Source organism: Salmo trutta, unplaced genomic scaffold (assembly GCF_901001165.1).
Source record: "Salmo trutta unplaced genomic scaffold, fSalTru1.1, whole genome shotgun sequence".
NCBI classification, from domain to species: domain Eukaryota; kingdom Metazoa; phylum Chordata; class Actinopteri; order Salmoniformes; family Salmonidae; genus Salmo; species Salmo trutta.
Window position 1 is genome coordinate 1,515,773 of NW_021823412.1, and position 20,267 is coordinate 1,536,039.

A 20,267-nucleotide genomic window follows, 5' to 3' on the forward strand; every position below is an offset into this window, starting at 1 on the left:
TGTTTCAGTCAGCTCTGTACTGAGCTGAGTTACACTGCTGTCTGCTGGACTGGAGGATCCAGACTGTAAACTACACACATTGGGGTAAGTACAGCTTTTTCAGTCAGGTCAGTACTGAGCTTAGTAAAACAAATACTCTGAAAATCGGATGTTTCATGTCAATGTTTGTGTCATGGACAAATGAATGGGTGACCTACAACATGATTGACACCAGTACATCAACCTAGACAGCTGTTGTGTCTCTCTCTGTAGGCTGTCTGGCTGTCTGGTCACAGAGGAGGGCTGTGCTGCTCTGTCTTCAGCTCTGAGGTCAAACCCCTCCCACCTGAAAGAGCTGGACCTGAGCTACAATCACCCAGGAGACTCTGCAGGGGGACTGCTTTCAGCTGCTCTGGTGGATCCCACATATAAACTGATGAAGCTGAAGTAAGTCAGAATAGATGTCCTAATAGTGTGAGCAGTGGTTGTGTCATAAGTAGTGTAGTAGGGTCAGTAACATGAGGACATGATGGTAGAATTAACCCCTCTAGGACCGGCGGGACGAATTCGTCCCACCTACGTAACAGCCAGTTGAATCCTGTGGCGCGATTTTCAAAACCTTTGAAATGCTATTACTTCAATTTCTCAAACATATGACTATTTTACAGCTATTTAAAGACAAGACTCTCGTTAATCTAACCACACTGTCCGATTTCAAAAAGGCTTTACAACGAAAGCAAAACATTAGATTATGTCAGCAGAGTACCCAGCCAGAAATAATCAGACACCCATTTTTCAAGCTAGCATATAATGCCACAAAAACCCAGAAGACAGCTAAATGCAGCACTAACCTTTGATGATCTTCATCAGATGACACACCTAGGACATTGTGTTATACAATACATGCATGTTTTGTTCAATCAAGTTCATATTTATATCAAAAACCAGCTTTTTACATTAGCATGTGACGTTCAGAACTAGCATACCCACCGCAAACTTCCGGGGAATTTACTAACAATTTACTAAATTACTCACGATAAACGTTCACAAAAAGCATAACAATTATTTTAAGAATTATAGATACATTACTCCTCTATGCACTCGATATGTCCGATTTTAAAATAGCTTTTCGGATGAAGCACATTTTGCAATATTCTGAGTAGATAGCCCGGCATCACAGGGCTAGCTATTTAGACACCCACCAAGTTTAGCCTTCACCAAAATCACATTTACTATAAGAAAAATGGTCTTACCTTTCCTGTTCTTCGTCAGAATGCACTCCCAGGACTTCTACTTCAATAACAAATGTAGGTTTGGTCCAAAATAATCCATAGTTATGTTCCAACAGCGACGTTTTGTTTGTGCGTTCTAGACACTATCCCAATGGTAAATAACGGTCAAGCGCACGGCACATTTCGTGACAAAAGATTTCTAAATATTTCATTACCGTACTTCGAAGCATGTCAACCGCTGTTTAAAATCAATTTTTATGCCATTATTCTCGTAAAAAAGCGATAATATTCCGACCGGGAATCTGCAATTGGCTAAACAGCCGAAGGAAAATACTGCCTGCCATAGAGTTTTTGCCTGCCATAGAGTTCTGTTATACTCACAGACACCATTCAAACAGTTTTAGAAACTTTAGGGTGTTTTCTATCCAAAGCCAATAATTATATGCATATTCTAGTTACTGGGCAGGAGTCGTAACCAGATTAAATCGGGTACGTTTTTTATCCGGATGTGAAAATACTGCCCCCTAGCCCAAAGAAGTTAAGGTGAAGTATATTCAGCAGGCTGAGCACTCCAACACAGCATACATCATCACCACATGAATACTCTTCTTCTGCATCTCTGATATCCTGTTGGAATTGTACTCTGTTCTGTATGCAGTAGGTAGGGTAGAATACCTGTATGTCTCTAGTAATGAATTATACTCTGTTCTGTATGCAGTAGGTAGGATATAATACCTGTATGTCTAGTAATGAATTGTACTCCGTTCTGTATGCAGTAGGTAGGATAGAATACCTGTATGTCTCTTGTAATGAATTGTACTCCGTTCTGTATGCAGTAGATAGGATAGAATACCTGTATGTCTCTAGTAATGAATTGTACTCCGTTCTGTATGCAGTAGTAGGTGTAACGGTTGTCGTATGTAGTTACACAAAACAAGAAAACGAACAAACTTGACAGTCTTGTCAGGCACACAGCAAAACAAGAAACAACTTCCCACAAAAGACAGGTGAAAAAAGGGCTACCTAAGTATGACTCCCAATCAGCAACAACGATGTACAGCTGTTCCTGATTGAGAGCCATACCAGTCCAACAAAGAAATACACAACAGAAAAAACATAGAACAATACCCAAAAACCCCGACAACACAAAACAAACACCCCCCTGCCACACCCTGACCAAACTACAATAACAAATAACCCCTTATACTGGTCAGGACGTGACAGTACCCCCCCCCCAAAGGTGAAGACCCCGGATGCACCTGACACAAAAACTAGCAAAACAATAACCCACAACAAAAAAAACCCAAAACTACAGGGGAGAGAAGGGAGGGTGGCCAGCGTCACCGACGGTTCTTCTGCAACACCCCCCCTTCCCAATACTCCCCCTACGGAGGTGGCTCAGGAGCGGGACGCAGACCCCGCTCCACCACTGGCTCACCCCACTTCAGTGTCGCCTCTAGAGCGAGGTCCCTCTCCGTCGACCCCGGACTGGAGGGCGACACTCTGGCTGCGTCGGACTGGAGGGCGACACTCTGGCTGCGTCGGACTGGAGGGCGACACTCTGGCTGCGTCGGACTGGAGGGCGACACTCTGGCTGCGTCGGACTGGAGGGCGACACTCTGGCTGCGTCGGACTGGAGGGCGACACTCTGGCTGCGTCGGACTGGCTTAGGAGGTGCCAGACTAGGGACACGCACCACAGGGCTAGTGCGAGGAGCAGGAGCAGGACGAGCTGGTCTGGGCTGACGCACTGGAGGCCTGGTGCGTGGGGCTGGTACTGGAGGTATCAAACTGGAGACACGCACCCCAAAGCTAGTGCGAGGAGCGGGAACAGGACGTACTGGACTGAAGGCCTGGTGCGTGGTGCTGGCTTTGGAGACGCCAGACTGGAGACACGCACCTAAGGGCCAGTGCGGGGAGCGGGAACAGGATACACTGGACCGCGGAAGCGTACTGGCGGTCTCAAGCGCAGGACTGGCACCACCCTTACTGGCTGGGTGCCCGGGTCCCCCCGGCAAATGCGGGATGCTGGCACCGAGCACACCGGCCTGTGGATGCTTGGCCTCGACGCCGTGCACATCACCCCATAGCACGGGGCCTGACCAGTACCACACTGCCTCTGGTAAGCACGGGGAGTTGGCTTAGGGCTCAACCCTGGCCCAGCCAAACTACCCGTGCCCAGCCAAACTGCCTCTCAGGCTTCCATGCCAACTGTGTTCCAACATAACACTCCCGGTCCTCTCCAGCCTTCCTTCATGGTCCCTCTCCGGCTAGGATCTCCTCCCAGGTCCACGACTCCCGATAGCTCCTCTCCAGCTCCTTACCCCGCTGCTTGGTCCGGTGGTGGTGGGAAGTTCTGTAACGGTTGTCGTATGTAGTGGACCAAGGCGCAGCGGGTTGAGTGCTCATTATTAACTTTATTATGAACACTTACACAAAACAAGAAAACGAACGAACTAGACAATCTTGTCAGGCACACAGCAAAACAAGAAACAACTTCCCACAAAAGACAGGTGAAAAAAGTAAAAGGCTACCTAAGTATAACTCCCAATCAGCAACAACGATGTACAGCTGTTCCTGATTGAGAGCCATACCAGGCCAACAAAGAAATACACAACATAGAAAAACCATAGAAATACAGAACATAGAACAATACCCAAAAACCCCGACAACACAAAACAAACACACCCCTGCCACGCCCTGACCAAACTATAATAACAAATAACCCCTTATACTGGTCAGGACGTGACAGTAGGATAGAATACCTGTATGTCTCTAGTAATGAATTGTACTCCGTTCTGTATGCAGTAGGTAGGATAGAATACCTGTATGTCTCTAGAAATGAATTGTACTCTGTTCTGTATGCAGTAGGTAGTGTGTAATACCTGTATGTCTCTAGTAATGAATTGTACTCTGTTCTGTATGCAGTAGGTAGGATAGAATACCTGTATGTCTCTAGTAATGAACTTGGCTAGTGCACCAGAACACAACAATGTGGTTTAAATGTTGACTGCTTTATTAGGTCTTTGTCAGTCAATAACCTGTTTGTCCTACAGTGTGGATCATGGTGGAGAGTGCAGGCTGAAATCAGGGCTGAGGAAATGTAAGTCTCTTCAGTCCTAATTAACTGCATTTTCAGAACTGTAGTAACATAGTAACTAATCAATACTTGCACTGTTCCTACAAAACCACATTTTATATGAAGATGTGGTTTGATTAAACTCTCCTTTTGTCTACAGATGCCTGTTATCTCACCCTCGACCCAAATACAGCAAACCCACACCTGATTCTGTCTGAGGGGAACAGGAAGGTGACATGTGTGGAAGCGAAGCAGCATTATGAAGACCATCCAGACAGATTTGACTGTCTTTACCAAGTTCTCTGCGGAGAAGGCTTATCTGGATCTCGTTATTACTGGGAGGTGGAGAGGGATGGTGACATGGCTGATATTGGTGTGGTGTACAAAGGAATGAAGAGGAAGGGATGTGAGGATGACCGTTGGATTGGAGGCAATGGGGAGTCCTGGTGTTTAGCCTGCTCTGATAGAGGCTATCGATTTTACCATGCTGGAGTCAGCAGATCCATCTCTGATGCTGTTCCTTACAGAGTTGGAGTGTATCTGGACTGGCCAGCTGGTACTTTGTCCTTCTATAGTGTGTCCTCCTCTGGTACACTGACACACCTTTACACAGAACACACCACATTCACTGAACCCCTCTATCCTGGGTTTGGGATTTCCTTCTCCTCAGTGACCTCAGTGACCTTGTGTCAGATGGATTACCTACACACTCAAAGGTGAGTCATAGCAATGTTTCATCATGTGTTTTCCTCTGGAATCATTTGTATAATTACATTAGTAGTGGTGTGTTTTAATGTGTTCTGTTGGACCTACAGACAGTTAGATTAGTAGTAGTGGTGTGTTTTAATGTGTTCTGTTGGACCTACAGACAGTTAGATTAGTAGTAGTGGTGTGTTTTAATGTGTTCTGTTGGACCTACAGACAGATTAGTAGTAGTGGTATGTTTTGTGAGCGGACCAAGTCATTTGGTGTCACTCTAAAGCGGAAAGGTGGAATAAACGAGTCCAGAGTAGGTTATCTTGATTCAACACAGTTCTCTATTGAGGGATTTCTGACAATACAAACACTCCAACACAGTCAATGAGAATCTCCAAAGGAACAACATACATCTTCTTTAGATGACACAGGATCACATTACGATTATCTTCAAACTATAACAACAATCACATATTCATCACCGTCTTAATGGCTCTTCATGGATAGCACCTCTCTCTCCGTAGCCATTCTCCAAAGATAGTTTATCTTCTCCCCCTCTTGCTGGTTCCATCCTCTCTCTTGTAGGGGAAAGAGAATATCTCATTAGTACCGTCAGCTGTGCTTAATTGACTCTGGTTACCTGGTCTCACATGCCTTGTTGGGCTACTATCAGTGAGCCCAGCCTGCCCTCTGGTGGTCCTTCCACAGTTTTAATGTGTTCTGTTGGACCTACAGACAGTTAGATTAGTAGTAGTGATGGCAGGAAGCTTGGCCCCAGTGATGTACTGGGCCGTACGCACTACCCTCTGTAGTGCCTTGCGGTCGGAGGCCGAGAAGTTGCCAAAGCAGGCAGTGATGCAACCAGTCAGGATGCTGGTGATGTTGCAGCTGCAGAACCTTTTGAGGATCTGAGGACCCATGCCAAATCTTTTCAGTTTCCTGAGGGGGAATAGATTTTGTCGTGCCCTCTTCACGACTGTCTTGGTGTGCTTGGACCATGTTAGTTTGTTGGTGATGTGGACGCCAAGGAACTTGAAGCTCTCAACCTGCTCCACTACAGCCCCGTCGGTGAGAATGGGGGCATGCTCGGTCATCCTTTTCCTGTAGTTCACAATCATCTCATTTGTCTTGATCACATTGAGGGAGAGGTTGTTGTCCTTGCACCACACGGTCAGGTCTCTGACCTCCCTATAGGATGTCTCATCGTTGTTGGTGATCAGGCCTACCACTGTTGTGTCATCAGCAAACTTAATGATGGTGTTGGAGTCATGCCTGGCCGTGCAGTCATGAATGAACAGGGAGTACCGGAGGGGACTGAGCACACATCCCTGAGGTGCCCCCGTGTTGAGGATCAGCGTGGCGGATGTGTTGTTACCTACCCTTACCATCTGGGGTCAGCCCGTCAGGAAGTCCAGGATCCAGTTGCAGAGGGAGGTGTTCAGTCCTAGGGTCCTTAGCTTAGCAATGAGCTTTGAGGGCACTATGGTGTTGAACACTGAGCGGTGGTCAATGAATAGCATTCTCACATAGGTGTTCCTTTTGCCCAGTTGAAAAGGGCAGTGTGGAGTGCAATAGAGATTACATCATCTGTGGATCTGTTGGTGCAGTATGCAATTTGGAGTGGGTCTAGGTTTTCTGGGATAATTGTGTTGATATGAGCCATGACCAGCCTTTCAAAGCACTTCATGGCTACAGAGGTGAGTGCTATGGGTCGGTAGTCATTTAGGCAGGTTACCTTAGTGTTCTTGGGCACAGGGACTATGGTGGTCTGCTTGAAACATGTTGGTGTTACAGACTCGAACAGGGAGAGGTTGGAAATGTCAGTGAAGGTACGTGCCAGTTGGTCAGTCCATGCTCGGAGTACACGTCCTGGTAATCCATCTGCCCCAACGGCCTTGTGTATGTTGACCTGTTTAAAACTGAGTGGCTGCTGTTCTTCCACTGGAAGCCTTTTCCAGATAGCGAAACAATCTGAAGCTCCTGAAGTTAAAGGTCTTACTCACATCGGCTGCGGAGAGCGTGATCACACAGTCGGAACAGCTGATGCTCTCATGCATGTTTCAGTGTTATTTGGCTCGAAGCGAGCCTAGAAGTTATTTAGCTCATCTGGTAGGCTCGTGACACTGGGCAGCTCTCAGCTGTGCTTCCCTTTGTAGTCTGTAATAGTTTGCAAGCCCTGCCACATCCTACGAGCGTCTGAGCCGGTGTAGTACGATTCGATCTTAGTCCTGTATTGACGCTTTGCCTGTTTGATGGCTTGTCTGAGGGCATAGCGGGATTTCTTAAAAGCTTCCGGGTTAAAGTCCCGCTCCTTGAAAGCGGCCGCTCTACCCTTTAGCTCAGTGCGAATGTTGCCTGTAATACATATCTTCTGGTTGGGGTCTGTACGTACAGTCACTGTGGGGACGACGTCCTCAATGCACTTATTGATAAAGCCAGTGACTGATGTGGTGTACTTCTCAATGTCATCAGAGGAATCCCGGAATATATTCCAGTCTGTGCTAGCAAAACAGTCCTGTAGTTTAGCATCTGCTTCATCTGAACACTTTCATGAATTCTGTTATTGTGTTGATGTTTACAGTATCATTATAATTAAGGTTTTGTATATCTAACAGATTATATCCTCTCTCCAGACTAGCTAGCTGTAAACTCACATATGAATCCTGTGAGACTCTGGCCTCAGCTCTGCAGACACCAAACTCCCCCCTGAGAGAACTGGACCTCAGCTACAATGACCTGGGAGACAGAGGAGTGAAGCTGCTCTGTGTTGGACTAACCAGTCCACTCTGCAACATACAGACACTAGTGTGAGTTAAATATCTTCAGTATTAGTTATTATGTGGATGTTTTAAACATGTGTTAATCATGTGCTCTTCTGCCCTCTAGTCTAGGTCAGTGTGGTCTGACAGAGGGTTGCTGTTCATATCTGGCCTCAGTCCTGAGTTCACCCAACTCACAACTGAAACAACTGGAGCTGAGAGACAATGACCTGCAGGACTCAGGAGTTACACTGCTGTCTGCTGGACTGGAGGATCCAGACTGTAAACTACACACACTGGGGTAAGCACAGCTGTTTCAGTCAGGTCTGTACTGAGCTGAGTTACACTGCTGTCTGCTGGACTAGAGGATCCAGACTGTAAACTACACACACTGGGGTAAGTACAGCTGTTTCAGTCAGGTCTGTACTGAGCTTAGTAAAACAAATACTCTGAAAATCTGATGTTTCACGACAATGTTTGTTTCATGGACAATTGGATGGGTGACCTACAAGATGATTGACACCAGTACATCAACCTGTGTGTCTCTCTGTAGGCTGTCTGGCTGTCAGGTCACAGAGGAGGGCTGTGCTGCTCTGTTCTCAGCTCTGAGGTCAAACCCCTCCCACCTGAAAGAGCTGGACCTGAGCTACAATCACCCAGGAGACTCTGCAGGGATACTGCTTTCAGCTGCTCTGGTGGATCCCACATATAAACTGATGAAGCTGAAGTAAGTCAGAATAGATGTCCTAATAGTGTGAGCAGTGGTTGTGTCATATGTAGTGTAGTAGGTTCAGTAACATGAGGACATGATGGTAGAATTAAGGGGAAGTTTACCCAGCAGGCTTAGCACTCCAACACAGCATACATCATCACCACATGAATACTCTTCTTCTGCATCTCTGATATCCTGTTGGAATTGTACTCCGTTCTGTATGCAGTAGGTAGGATAGAATAACTGTATGTCTCTAGTAATGAATTGTACTCCGTTCTGTATGCAGTAGGTAGGATAGAATACCTGTATGTCTCTAGTAATGAACTGTACTCCGTTCTGTATGCAGTAGGTAGGATAGAATACCTGTATGTCTCTAGTAATGAATTGTACTCCGTTCTGTATGCAGTAGGTAGGATAGAATACCTGTATGTCTCTAGTAATGAACTTGGATAGTGCACCAGAACACAACAATATGGTTTAAATGTTGACTGCTTTATTAGGTCTTTGTCAGTCAATAACCTGTTTCTCCTACAGTGTGGATCATGGTGGAGAGTGCAGGCTGAAATCAGGGCTGAGGAAATGTAAGTCTCTTCAATCCTAATTAACTGCATAATCAGAACTATAGTAACATAGTAACTAATCAATACTTGCACTGTACCTACAAAACAACATTTTAAATGAAGCTGTGGTTTGATTAAACTCTCCTTTTGTCTACAGATGCCTGTCATCTCACCCTGGACCCAAATACAGCAAACCCAAACCTGATTCTGTCTGAGGGGAACAGGAAGGTGACATGTGTGGAAGAGAGGCAGCATTATGAAGACCATCCAGACAGATTTGACTGTCTTTACCAAGTTCTCTGCAGAGAAGGCTTATCTGGATCTCGTTATTACTGGGAGGTGGAGAGGGATGGTAGCATGGCTGATATTGGTGTGGTGTACAAAGAAATGAAGAGGAAGGGATGGGAGGATAACAGTTGGATTGGAGGCAATGGGGAGTCCTGGTGTTTAGCCTGCTCTGATAGAGGCTATCGATTTTACCATGCTGGAGTCAGCAGATCCATCTCTGATGCTGTTCCTTACAGAGTTGGAGTGTATCTGGACTGGCCAGCTGGTACTTTGTCCTTCTATAGTGTGTCCTCCTCTGGTACACTGACACACCTTTACACAGAACACACCACATTCACTGAACCCCTCTATCCTGGGTTTGGGATTTCCTTCTCCTCAGTGACCTCAGTGACCTTGTGTCAGATGGATTACCTACACACTCAAAGGTGAGTCATAGCAATGTTTCATCATGTGTTTTCCTCTGGAATCATTTGTATAATTACATTAGTAGTGGTGTGTTTTAATGTGTTCTGTTGGACCTACAGACAGTTAGATTAGTAGTAGTGGTGTGTTTTAATGTGTTCTGTTGGACCTACAGACAGTTAGATTAGTAGTAGTGGTGACTTCACATCTCTAGGGGGGAATGTAACTCATGATACCTGGTGACTTCACATCTCTAGGGGCTTCCCTCAAGATAAGCAATGTCACGTGTAATGTCACCATCAGTATTGACTTTATGGAAGTTGACATAGGGGGTTATGTCACATTTACATAATTCGACTCCCAACCCACAACCCTAACATTGCAAGCACCATGCTCTTCCAACTGAGCTACACAGGACCACATTTTGAAGTTGACATAGTATGTCATGTCACATTTGACAATGCACTCTACATAGGGAGCTGTTCTGTCACCATTTATACACATTTTGTATTGCTTATGAAGACTGTATGTATGCTATATAAAGCCTTTATAAGTTGTATATAGTTTAATCACAGTCTATCCTTCTGCTTTACCAACACCAGAGACCATGGTGGAGAGAGTTGTATCAAGCCTGGACCTGAGGACACCAGAGACCATGGTGGAGAGAGTTGTATCAAGCCTGGACCTGAGAACACCAGAGACCATGGTGGAGAGAGTTGTATCAAGCCTGGACCTGAGGACACCAGAGACCATGGTGGAGAGAGTTGTATCAAGCCTGGACCTGAGAACACCAGAGACCATGGTGGAGAGAGTTGTATCAAGCCTGGACCTGAGGACACCAGAGACCATGGTGGAGAGAGTTGTATCAAGCCTGGACCTGAGAACACCAGAGACCATGGTGGAGAGAGTTGTATCAAGCCTGGACCTGAGAACACCAGAGACCATGGTGGAGAGAGTTGGATCAAGCCTGGACCTGAGAACACCAGAGACCATGGTGGAGAGAGTTGTATCAAGCCTGGACCTGAGAACACCAGAGACCATGGTGGAGAGAGTTGTATCAAGCCTGGACCTGAGGACACCAGAGACCATGGTGGAGAGAGTTGTATCAAGCCTGGACCTGAGAACACCAGAGACCATGGTGGAGAGAGTTGGATCAAGCCTGGACCTGAGAACACCAGAGACCATGGTGGAGAGAGTTGGATCAAGCCTGGACCTGAGAAATGTGAGTGTTAACTGATAATTGTTTTGAACTCAAAATACGTTTAAAGCATTCATTGTACTTGAGTCCCAGACAAGGAACACATTCATGATATATTTGGTCAAAACAAACTTAAAGGTAGAGTCAGCGATATGATGTAGATGCACAAAGTAAACAGCTTAGAGGGTCAATTTCTACAACAACTAAGAGCGTTGTACCGCAAGGCCAGATGACTGTTTTGTTTCCGTGGTTACCACTCTGTGAGAGAGTGAAGAGAACCCTTCCACATGGGCAGGTACTGTGTGACTGTGTGAGAGAGAAGTCAGGCATCTTGCTCATCACAATATCTGTGGTGCTGCTCGTACAACATAATTTATCTGACTCTACCTTTAAGCTCTCATCCTAGGATCTACCAGAAATCAGACCCAGAACGATGTTGTTTCCTGCTTCCACAAACATTAATTAATATAACACTAATGTCAGATTATTGTATGCTAATGAGTGTACATTCTGAGACTGTTGATCACTTATATTTATTTTATTACAAGTCTATTTAATAATTATTAATTCATTATTACATGAGATTGTCCATTTTAAATAACAACTACTTTTGACTTTAGGGATTCCTCAGAGCTGTAAGACTTGTGACTATGTTGAGGTAAGTCATAATGTCAATTCTTACTTTTACATACCTGCAGGAGTCAAGCACAGTCTCAAAGCCAGGTGTGTACTGACCAACCATTCATACTGGGATATAGACAGTCCTGTGTTCTGCTTTAGTAATATAAACACAGTCTCAAAGCCAGGTGTGTATTGACCAACCATTCATACTGGGATATAGACAGTCCTGTGTTCTGCTTGTAGGCATGCAGGATTTTAGATGTTGTCACCTTTGTTCATTAGACAGTGTAATCAATATATCACCAGCATTTCATGTAACATTGAATAAATACATTAGATCAGTCACTTTGGTTAATGGGCCAGTTTCCCAGAGACAGATTAAGTCTAGTCCTGGACCTTAAAGAACTTTCTATTGAAACTTCCATTGATCATGCTTTAAGTCCAGCACTAGACTCAAACTGTGTCCAGGAAACAGGCCCCATATGTATTACTGACATGCTTGTCCTTGTTCAGGACTCCACACACTGGATTCAGATTGAGCCCTTGACTTCCACTGTCCAGGGAGTGACAATGTTCAGGTAAAATAACTACTTTTAACATTTCATTCCACCTGCTAGTGTATTTCCCCATTACCTTTGGGAATAGTCTTCTAATCCAACCTCTCCATTTGACCATTGACCCTCTCTACCGTATCTTGTTGTTGCCCTCAGACACAGGACACCCAAAGGGAGTTATGAGTGCACAGTGTCTGGGCTCCGCTGGCTGTGTGAGAGAGATGTCATTCTGAAGTATCACTTCAGGAACTGGGATCCCTACAGTCAACTTCTTAAAGACATGCAGTACACACAAGGTGGTCCATTGCTGGACATCACTATGGAGTTAGGTGAACTGGAGGAAGTTCATCTGCCACACTGTGTCTGTTTAGGTAAAACCATATAGAAATAGTATTCAGAAAGACATTTCCATGTAACTGAGTTTCACTTCCTGAATGAATGAATGAGCTATTCTGGGAGTTTGAGTTTACTGTGATCTGGTACTGCATATTCTTTGTGTTTTAGTTGGATGAATAATACAATATTTGTCTTTCTGTCTCCTTTTTATTGTGTTGTTCAGGGACCAACCCTTCCCTGAGGAATGAGATGAAGATTCTTCATGTAGAGGAACATGGAGTGTCTTTAGAGGAAGTGCATGAGGTCACCAGATTCCATGCTAAGATTCTCCATCCGAAGTTCTCACCTATCGGTCCGATACTGAGATTACTGTCTTGGGACGTAGATGTCCACTGTGAGCTGATGCTCTATCTGACAGTGAAAAGGGAAACATTAATTTCTCGCCTATACCTGTTCCCCTGGAACCCCAGCCAAATACAGGTGAGGGACCATTATTATAGAGGTGACCTTAACTAACCAGTGGTGCAGTTTATGTTGACACTCATTAAATGAAGAGAATAGTGTGTTGCTAGTTTTCTGAATGTTTGAATAAGACTATACATTGACTGGCTGGGTATTCCATGCCTCGTGTCGCAGGCTGTGGAACAACAGGAAAAGTCTCATGGGTCTTCAAGGTTTCTCATCTCCAGACCAGAGCAGTCCTTCAAACTGAATAGTTCCTTCAGACTGAACATTCCCTGTTCTACCTCCATCAATCCACCGGTACAGTTTCAGTAGAATAAGAACATGAATCTGACATTAAAGTCACATTTCTATCCATTGCTCTCTGTCTGTCTCTCGCTGTTGCCTTCTCACTCTCAATTCAATACAAATGGCTTTATTGGCATGGGAAACATAAGTTTACATTGCCAAAGCAATCTCTCTCTCTCCCTCCAGAGAATTCATTTCATACAAAGAGACACCACACCAAGCTTTTTCAAGGCGATTGTGAAAATGACAGGGGTTGACATTGAGATGGAGTTATTCAGTGATGATGAGAGGACAGTATGGAAAGAAATGGTATCACACGGTAGGAGCACATGTCAATCATCACTTTGTACTTTAGTACCAGATGCTTTTTAGAGTGATATTATAACCTCATGTTGTTTATCTTTCAGATGAATACGTCACTGACACCCGTTCAACAAGTAAGTAAACATGAGTTACAGTGCCTTCAGAAAGTATTCAGGCCACTTGACTCCTGAGCACTCTGGAGCAGGTTTTCATCAAGGATCTCAGTACTTTTCTCCGTTCATCTTTCCCTCAATCCTGACTAGTCTCCCAGTCCCTGCCGCTGAAAAACATCCCCACGGCATGATGCTGCCACCACCATGCTTCACCATAGGGATGGTGCCAGGTTGGCATTCAGGCCAAAGAGTTCAATCTTGGTTTCATCATACCAGAGAATTTTGTTTTTTTAGGTGCCTTTTGGCAAACTAAGCAGGCTGTCATGTGCCTTTTACTGAGGAGTGGCTTCCGTCTGGCCACTCTTCCATAAAGGCCTGATTGGTGGAGTGCTGCAGAGATGGTTGTCCCATCTCCACAGAGGAACACTCACCTCCCTGACCGAGGCCCTTCTCCCCCGATTGGTCAGTTTGGCCGTGCAGCCAGGAAGTTTGGTGGTTCCAAACTTCTTCCATTTCAGAATGATGGAGGCCACTGTGTTCGTGGGGACCTTCAATGCAGCAGAAATGTTTCGGTACCCTTCCCCAGATCTGGGCCTCGACACAATCCTGTCTCAGAGCTCTACGGACAATTCCTTCGACCTCATGGCTTGGTTTTTGCTCTGACATGCATTGTCAACTGTGGGACCTTTATATAGACAGGTGTGTGCCTTTCCAAACACGTGAATTTACCACAGGTGCACTCCAATCAAGTTGTTAACATCAAGGATGATCAATGGAAACAGGATGCACCTGAGCTGAATTTCGAGTCTCATAGTAAAGGGTCTAAGTACTTATGTAAATAAGGTATATTTATTTTTAATACATTTGTAAACGTCTAAAAACCTGTTTTCAATTTGTCATTATGGGGTATTGTGTATGTAGATTGAGGGAAAAACACTTAATCAATTTTAGAATAAGGCTGTAACGTAACAAAATGTGGGAAAAGTCAAGGGGTCTGAATACTTTCCAAATGCACTGTACAAACCAATGACATGAGGGCCAGTCAACATGGTTTACTGTAGGAACTGGACTAGTCCTGATTTTAAAAGACTGTCTTCAAGAACAATGACATCTCCTCCAGGACTTGATGTAGATTAGCCTGGTTCTGAATGACCCAATGACATCTCCTCCAGGACTTGATGTAGATTAGCCTGGTTCTGAATGACCCAATGACATCTCCTCCAGGACTTGATGTAGATTAGCCTGGTTCTGAATGACCCAATGACATCTCCTCCAGGACTTGATGTAGATTAGCCTGGTTCTGAATGACCCAATGACATCTCCTCCAGGACTTGATGTAGATTAGCCTGGTTCTGAATGACCCAGCCTGTTGTTCTGTCAGTGAAACCGGCCTTAAATATGTTCACTGATGCAGGTCGTTATTGTTAAAAAAAAAAACATTTCTCGATACTTGTTATTTTAGGTCGCTTTTTTAAAAATGTTGTAACCTCTCTCAGGTGCTGTGTCGGGGGCAGGGCGTCCGGCTGAGAGCAGTCTGACTGGTTCTCCAGAGCAGCAGCTGCGTTCTGTACGGACAGAGTTTGTGAAACGAGTATCAGGACCTGTCCTGAATGAACTGCTGGACAGACTCCTGCAACACACAGTCATCAACCAGGAGGAAATGGAGTCAGTGAAAGTGATAGCTGAGAGGACAGAGAAGGCACGTGACATCATCGACATGGTGTTGAGAAAAGGAACTGAGTCATGTTCTAGGATGATCAACCTTCTTGGGGAGTTGGACCACTGTCTTTACACAGAGCTTCAGATCAACAGTGTTGGGGTACCAACCTAATGGTAGAATGGATAGTAACAGTGTCGGGGTACCAACCTAATGGTAGAATGGATAGTAACAGTGTCGGGGTACCAACCTAATGGTAGAATGGATAGTAACAGTGTTGGGGTACCAACCTAATGGTAGAATGGATAGTAACAGTGTTGGGGTACCAACCTAATGGTAGAATGGATAGTAACAGTGTTGGGGTACCAACCTAATGGTAGAATGGATAGTAACCCTCCTATTCAACACCATGGGGTGTATTCACTAGGAAACAGACCTGATCCTAGATCAGGACTACTACTCAACCAACATGAATTTGTCCAAAATAAACACTTTTTTTTTTGCAAAACGTTATGCTACGGTGGGCAACTAATAAATACACCCCTGATCTGACTGGGCTGTAATTCTTTGTCAATAAATGTTTGTTTCTGGGTAGTTTACTGTCCATACACCTGTCCATATGCCTCATATATATATATACACACACACACACACACGTCTGCTACGATCAGAACACACCTGTTCAGAAATACTATACAAATATAAAAGGGGTGACCAAGATCCAATCATGGACTGAGATAACAGTTAAACTACACACACAGGAAATCTGCTTATGGAATTAAACTTGCTTTATACAGTTGAAGTCTGAAGTTTACATACACTTAGGTTGGAGTCAAAACTCGTTTTTCAACCACTCCACAAATTTCTTGTTAACAAACTATAGTTTTGGCAAGTCGGTTATGACATCTTCTTTGTGCATGATAAGTAATTTTTCCAACAAATGTTAAGACAGATTATTTCACTTATTCACTGTATCACAATTCCAGTGGGTCAGAAGTTTACATACACTAAGTTGACTGTGCCTTTAAACAGCTTGGAAAATTCCAGAAAATGTCATGGCATTAGAAGCTTCTGATAGGCTAATAGACATAATTTGATCAATTGGAGGTGTACCTGTGGATATATTTCAAGACCTACCTTCAAAATCAGTGCCTCTGCTTGACATCATGGGAAAATGAAAATAAATCAGCCAAGACCTCAGAAAAACAATCGTAGACCTCCCAAGGATGAACCAGAGTTGTGGAGAACTGTCAAAATGCCTGAAGGTACCACGTTCATCTGTACAAACAATAGTACGCAAGTATAAACATCATGGGACCACACAGCCGTCATACCGCTCAGGAAGGAGACGCTTTCTGTCTTCTAGAAATGAACGTACTTTGGTGCAAAAAGTGCAAATCAATCCCAGAACAACAGCAAAGGACCTTGTGAAGATGCTAGAAGAAACAGGTACAAAAGTATCTATATCCACAGTAAAACGAGTCCCTATATTGACGTAACCTGAAAGGCCGCTCAGCAAGGAAGAAGCCACTGCTCCAAAACCGCCATAAAAGAGCCAGACTACAGTTTGCAACTGCACATGGGAACAAAGATCGTAAAAATAGAACTGTTTGGCCATACTGACCATCGTTATGTTTGGAGGAAAAAGGGGGATGCTTGCAAGCTGAAGAACACCATCCCAACCGTGAAGCATGGGGGTGGCAGTATCATGTTGTGGGGGTGCTTTGTTGCAGGACGGACTGGTGCACTTCACAAAATAGATGGCATCATGAGGAGAGAAGCAACATCTCAATACATCAGTCAGGAAGTTAAAGCTTGGTGGCAAATGGGTCTTCCAAATGGACAATGACCCCAAGCATACTTCCAAAGTTGTGGCAAAATGGCTTAAGGACAACAAAGTCAAGGTATTGAAATGGCCATCACAAAGCCCTGACCTCAATCCTATAGAAAATTTGTGGGCAGAACTGAAAAAGCGTGTGCGAGCAAGGAGGCCTACAAACGTGACTCAGTTACACCAGCTCTGTCAGGAGGAACGGGCCAAAATTCACCCAACTTATTGTAGGAAGCTTGTGGAAGGCTACCTGAAACGTTTGACCCAACTTAAACAATTTAAAGGCAATGCTACCAAATACTAATTGAGTGTATGTAAACTTCTGACCCACTGGGAATGTGATGAAAGAAATAAAATCACTACTATTATTCTGACATTTCACATTCTTAAAATAAAGTGTTGATCCTAACTGACCTAAGACAGGGAATTTCTACTAGGATTAAATGGCAGGAATTGTGAAAAACTGAGTTTTAATGTATTTGGCTAAGGAGTATGTAAACTTCCGACTTCAACTGTATGTGCGGTAACCAATCAGAAAGCTAGTTGATGGCCGGTAAACCAATCAGAAAGCTAGTTGATTCCGTATGAACCTAAGTGGTCTTGGTGAGACCAACCCTCCTCCCAGAGAGCTACTGGGTCTGCAGGCTTTTGCTTCAGCCCTGCTCTAACACACCTCATTCTGCCAGTCAAGGTTCTGATTAGACTGATTAGTAGAATCAGGTGTTAGAGCAGGGTCGGAGCAAAATCCTGCACTGCCAGTAGTAGGTTTGGCCGTCCTGTTTTAATTCTACATGGTAACCCCTTGAGCATGACCCTCGACCTTTACTGATCAGCCAATGCTGTACCAAATGGCATCCTATTCCCTATACAGAGCCCTATAGGCCCTGGTCTAAAGTAGTGCACTACATAGGGAATAGAGTACCATTTGGGACAGACAGAGACTCAAGGCTGAGTGTATAACAGTAAAAAGAGATTGAGAAATGACAACAGAGAAGTATGTTAAAAGTAGGGAGAGCACTGATGGAAAGAGACACTAGTGGAAAAGCGAGAGCTACCAGTGAAGAAGAGAGATAGATACCAGTGATTAAAGACTAACCAAAACCCAGCCATTAGTGATAAAGACTAACCAAAACCCAGCCATTAGTGATTAAAGACTAACCAAAACCCAGCCATTAGTGATAAAGACTAACCAAAACCCAGCCATTAGTGATAAAGACTAACCAAAACCCAGCCATTAGTGATAAAGACTAACCAAAACCCAGCCATTAGTGATAAAGACTAACCAAAACCCAGCCATTAGTGATAAAGACTAACCAAAACCCAGCCATTAGTGATAAAGACTAACCAAAACCCAGCCATTAGTGATAAAGACTAACCAAAACCCAGCCATTAGTGATAAAGACTAACCAAAACCCAGCCATTAGTGATAAAGACTAACCAAAACCCAGCCATTAGTGATAAAGACTAACCAAAACCCAGCCATTAGTGATAAAGACTAACCAAAACCCAGCCATTAGTGATAAAGACTAACCAAAACCCAGCCATTAGTGATAAAGACTAACCAAAACCCAGCCATTAGTGATAAAGACTAACCAAAACCCAGCCATTAGTGATAAAGACTAACCAAAACCCAGCCATTAGTGATTAAAGACTAACCAAAACCCAGCCATTAGTGATTAAAGACTAACCAAAACCCAGCCATTAGTGATAAAGACTAACCAAAACCCAGCCATTAGTGATTAAAGACTAACCAAAACCCAGCCATTAGTGATTAAAGACTAACCAAAACCCAGCCATTAGTGATTAAAGACTAACCAAAACCCAGCCATTAGTGATTAAAGACTAACCAAAACCCAGCCATTAGTGATTCAAGACTAACCAAAACCCAGCCATTAGTGATTAAAGACTAACCAAAACCCAGCCATTAGTGATTAAAGACTAACCAAAACCCAGCCATTAGTGATTAAAGACTAACCAAAACCCAGCCATTAGTGATAAAGACTAACCAAAACCCAGCCATTAGTGATTAAAGACTAACCAAAACCCAGCCATTAGTGATAAAGACTAACCAAAACCCAGCCATTAGTGATAAAGACTAACCAAAACCCAGCCATTAGTGATAAAGACTAACCAAAACCCAGCCATTAGTGATTAAAGACTAACCAAAACCCAGCCATTAGTGATTAAAGACTAACCAAAACCCAGCCATTAGTGATTAAAGACTAACCAAAACCCAGCCATTAGTGATTCAAGACTAACCAAAACCCAGCCATTAGTGATTAAAGACTAACCAAAACCCAGCCATTAGTGATAAAGACTAACCAAAACCCAGCCATTAGTGATTAAAGACTAACCAAAACCCAGCCATTAGTGATAAAGACTAACCAAAACCCAGCCATAAGTGATTAAAGACTAACCAAAACCCAGCCATTAGTGATAAAGACTAACCAAAACCCAGCCATTAATGATTAAAGACTAACCAAAACCCAGCCATTAGTGTTTGAGCAACAACAAGGGTCATGAGGAGTGTAGCTTGGTTTGACTTCCAAATGGCCCCCTAGTCACTATCTAGTGTATTACTGGTCAAAGGTAGTCCACTACACAGGGTACCATTTAGGACGTCGCCTTTAACTCAGGTGAGTATTAATCCACCACGGTTATGTCTGTTCACCACTGGTTGGCTGGGAAGCCTGTTAGCATTCATCTAATATACACACATTCAAAATGAGACGAACACACACACGCACATACACACACTGAGAGCAGTAACGCAGAAACATCCACTGCCCCTTGTCGCAGAACAGACAAAACAAAACAAGGTGTAGAAAAACAATCAGTTGCCTTCCTTCTGCATCGCTGATCATCAGTCCTCTAGGCCTGTCGCTAGGCAACGGTTGCTAGGCTGACACTACAACCCAGCGTCATGGATACAGGAAACCGGCCCATGTCCATGTGTGTAGCATACGGGTCCATACAAATAGGCTCTAATCCCAACTGGCACCCTGTTCCCTATGAAGTGCACTACTTTAGACCAGAACCAAAATGGTGCCGGAAGAAATGGCAGCAGTTTTATGGGCGTCCAACCAATTTTGCTCTGCTGCTACTCTCTGTTTATCATATATGCATAGTCACTTTAATTATACATTCATGTACATACTACCTCAATTGGGCCGACCAACCAGTGCTCCCGCACATTGG

The 20,267-nt window shown here is 44.1% G+C and overlaps 3 protein-coding genes across 4 annotated transcripts in view; all 3 read left to right on the plus strand.

Moving 5' to 3' along the window:
• The window catches only part of LOC115190782 (protein NLRC3), a 172,017-nt gene extending 163,839 nt beyond the window's left edge, over positions 1–8,178 (plus strand). Inside the window, exons 8-13 of the mRNA XM_029748847.1 lie at positions 253–426; positions 4,267–4,313; positions 4,450–5,005; positions 7,619–7,792; positions 7,872–8,045; positions 8,141–8,178. Coding sequence (XP_029604707.1) covers positions 253–426; positions 4,267–4,313; positions 4,450–5,005; positions 7,619–7,792; positions 7,872–8,045; positions 8,141–8,144 — 1,129 coding nt within the window. The 3' untranslated portion in view covers positions 8,145–8,178. The remainder of the gene's footprint in view (positions 1–252; positions 427–4,266; positions 4,314–4,449; positions 5,006–7,618; positions 7,793–7,871; positions 8,046–8,140) is intronic.
• Positions 8,179–8,322: 144 nt separating this feature from the next.
• On the plus strand, positions 8,323–11,543 carry LOC115190847 (stonustoxin subunit beta-like). The gene is made up of 5 exons (XM_029748906.1): positions 8,323–8,471; positions 8,991–9,037; positions 9,174–9,729; positions 10,309–10,335; positions 11,525–11,543. Exons 1-5 carry the CDS (start codon positions 8,461–8,463, stop codon positions 11,541–11,543), a joined length of 660 nt encoding a protein of 219 aa, XP_029604766.1. The 5' UTR covers positions 8,323–8,460.
• LOC115190792 (NACHT, LRR and PYD domains-containing protein 1b allele 3-like) lies at positions 11,544–15,504 on the plus strand. Of its 2 annotated transcripts, XM_029748869.1 has the most exons (8): positions 11,544–11,562; positions 12,039–12,103; positions 12,236–12,450; positions 12,639–12,895; positions 13,052–13,177; positions 13,352–13,484; positions 13,573–13,602; positions 15,078–15,504. In XM_029748869.1, exons 2-8 carry the CDS (start codon positions 12,096–12,098, stop codon positions 15,410–15,412), a joined length of 1,104 nt encoding a protein of 367 aa, XP_029604729.1. In that variant the 5' UTR covers positions 11,544–11,562; positions 12,039–12,095; the 3' UTR covers positions 15,413–15,504. The 2 variants fall into 2 exon arrangements, with proteins under 2 accessions (XP_029604729.1, XP_029604728.1); XM_029748868.1 differs by lacking the exon at positions 11,544–11,562 and having other exon boundaries at positions 11,989–12,103.
• Positions 15,505–20,267: the final 4,763 nt, after the last annotated feature.

Coding starts and splice junctions, on each gene's coding strand:
- LOC115190792 (XM_029748868.1), top strand. CDS start 12,021: ATGCTTGTCCTTGTTCAGGACTCCACACACTGGATTCAGATTGAGCCC. Junction 13,485..13,572: donor GAAAGAAATGGTATCACACG/GTAGGAGCACAT, acceptor TTTATCTTTCAG/ATGAATACGTCACTGACACC. Junction 13,603..15,077: donor CACTGACACCCGTTCAACAA/GTAAGTAAACAT, acceptor AACCTCTCTCAG/GTGCTGTGTCGGGGGCAGGG.
- LOC115190847 (XM_029748906.1), top strand. Junction 9,038..9,173: donor GAAATCAGGGCTGAGGAAAT/GTAAGTCTCTTC, acceptor TTTTGTCTACAG/ATGCCTGTCATCTCACCCTG. Junction 9,730..10,308: donor GATTACCTACACACTCAAAG/GTGAGTCATAGC, acceptor TACCAACACCAG/AGACCATGGTGGAGAGAGTT.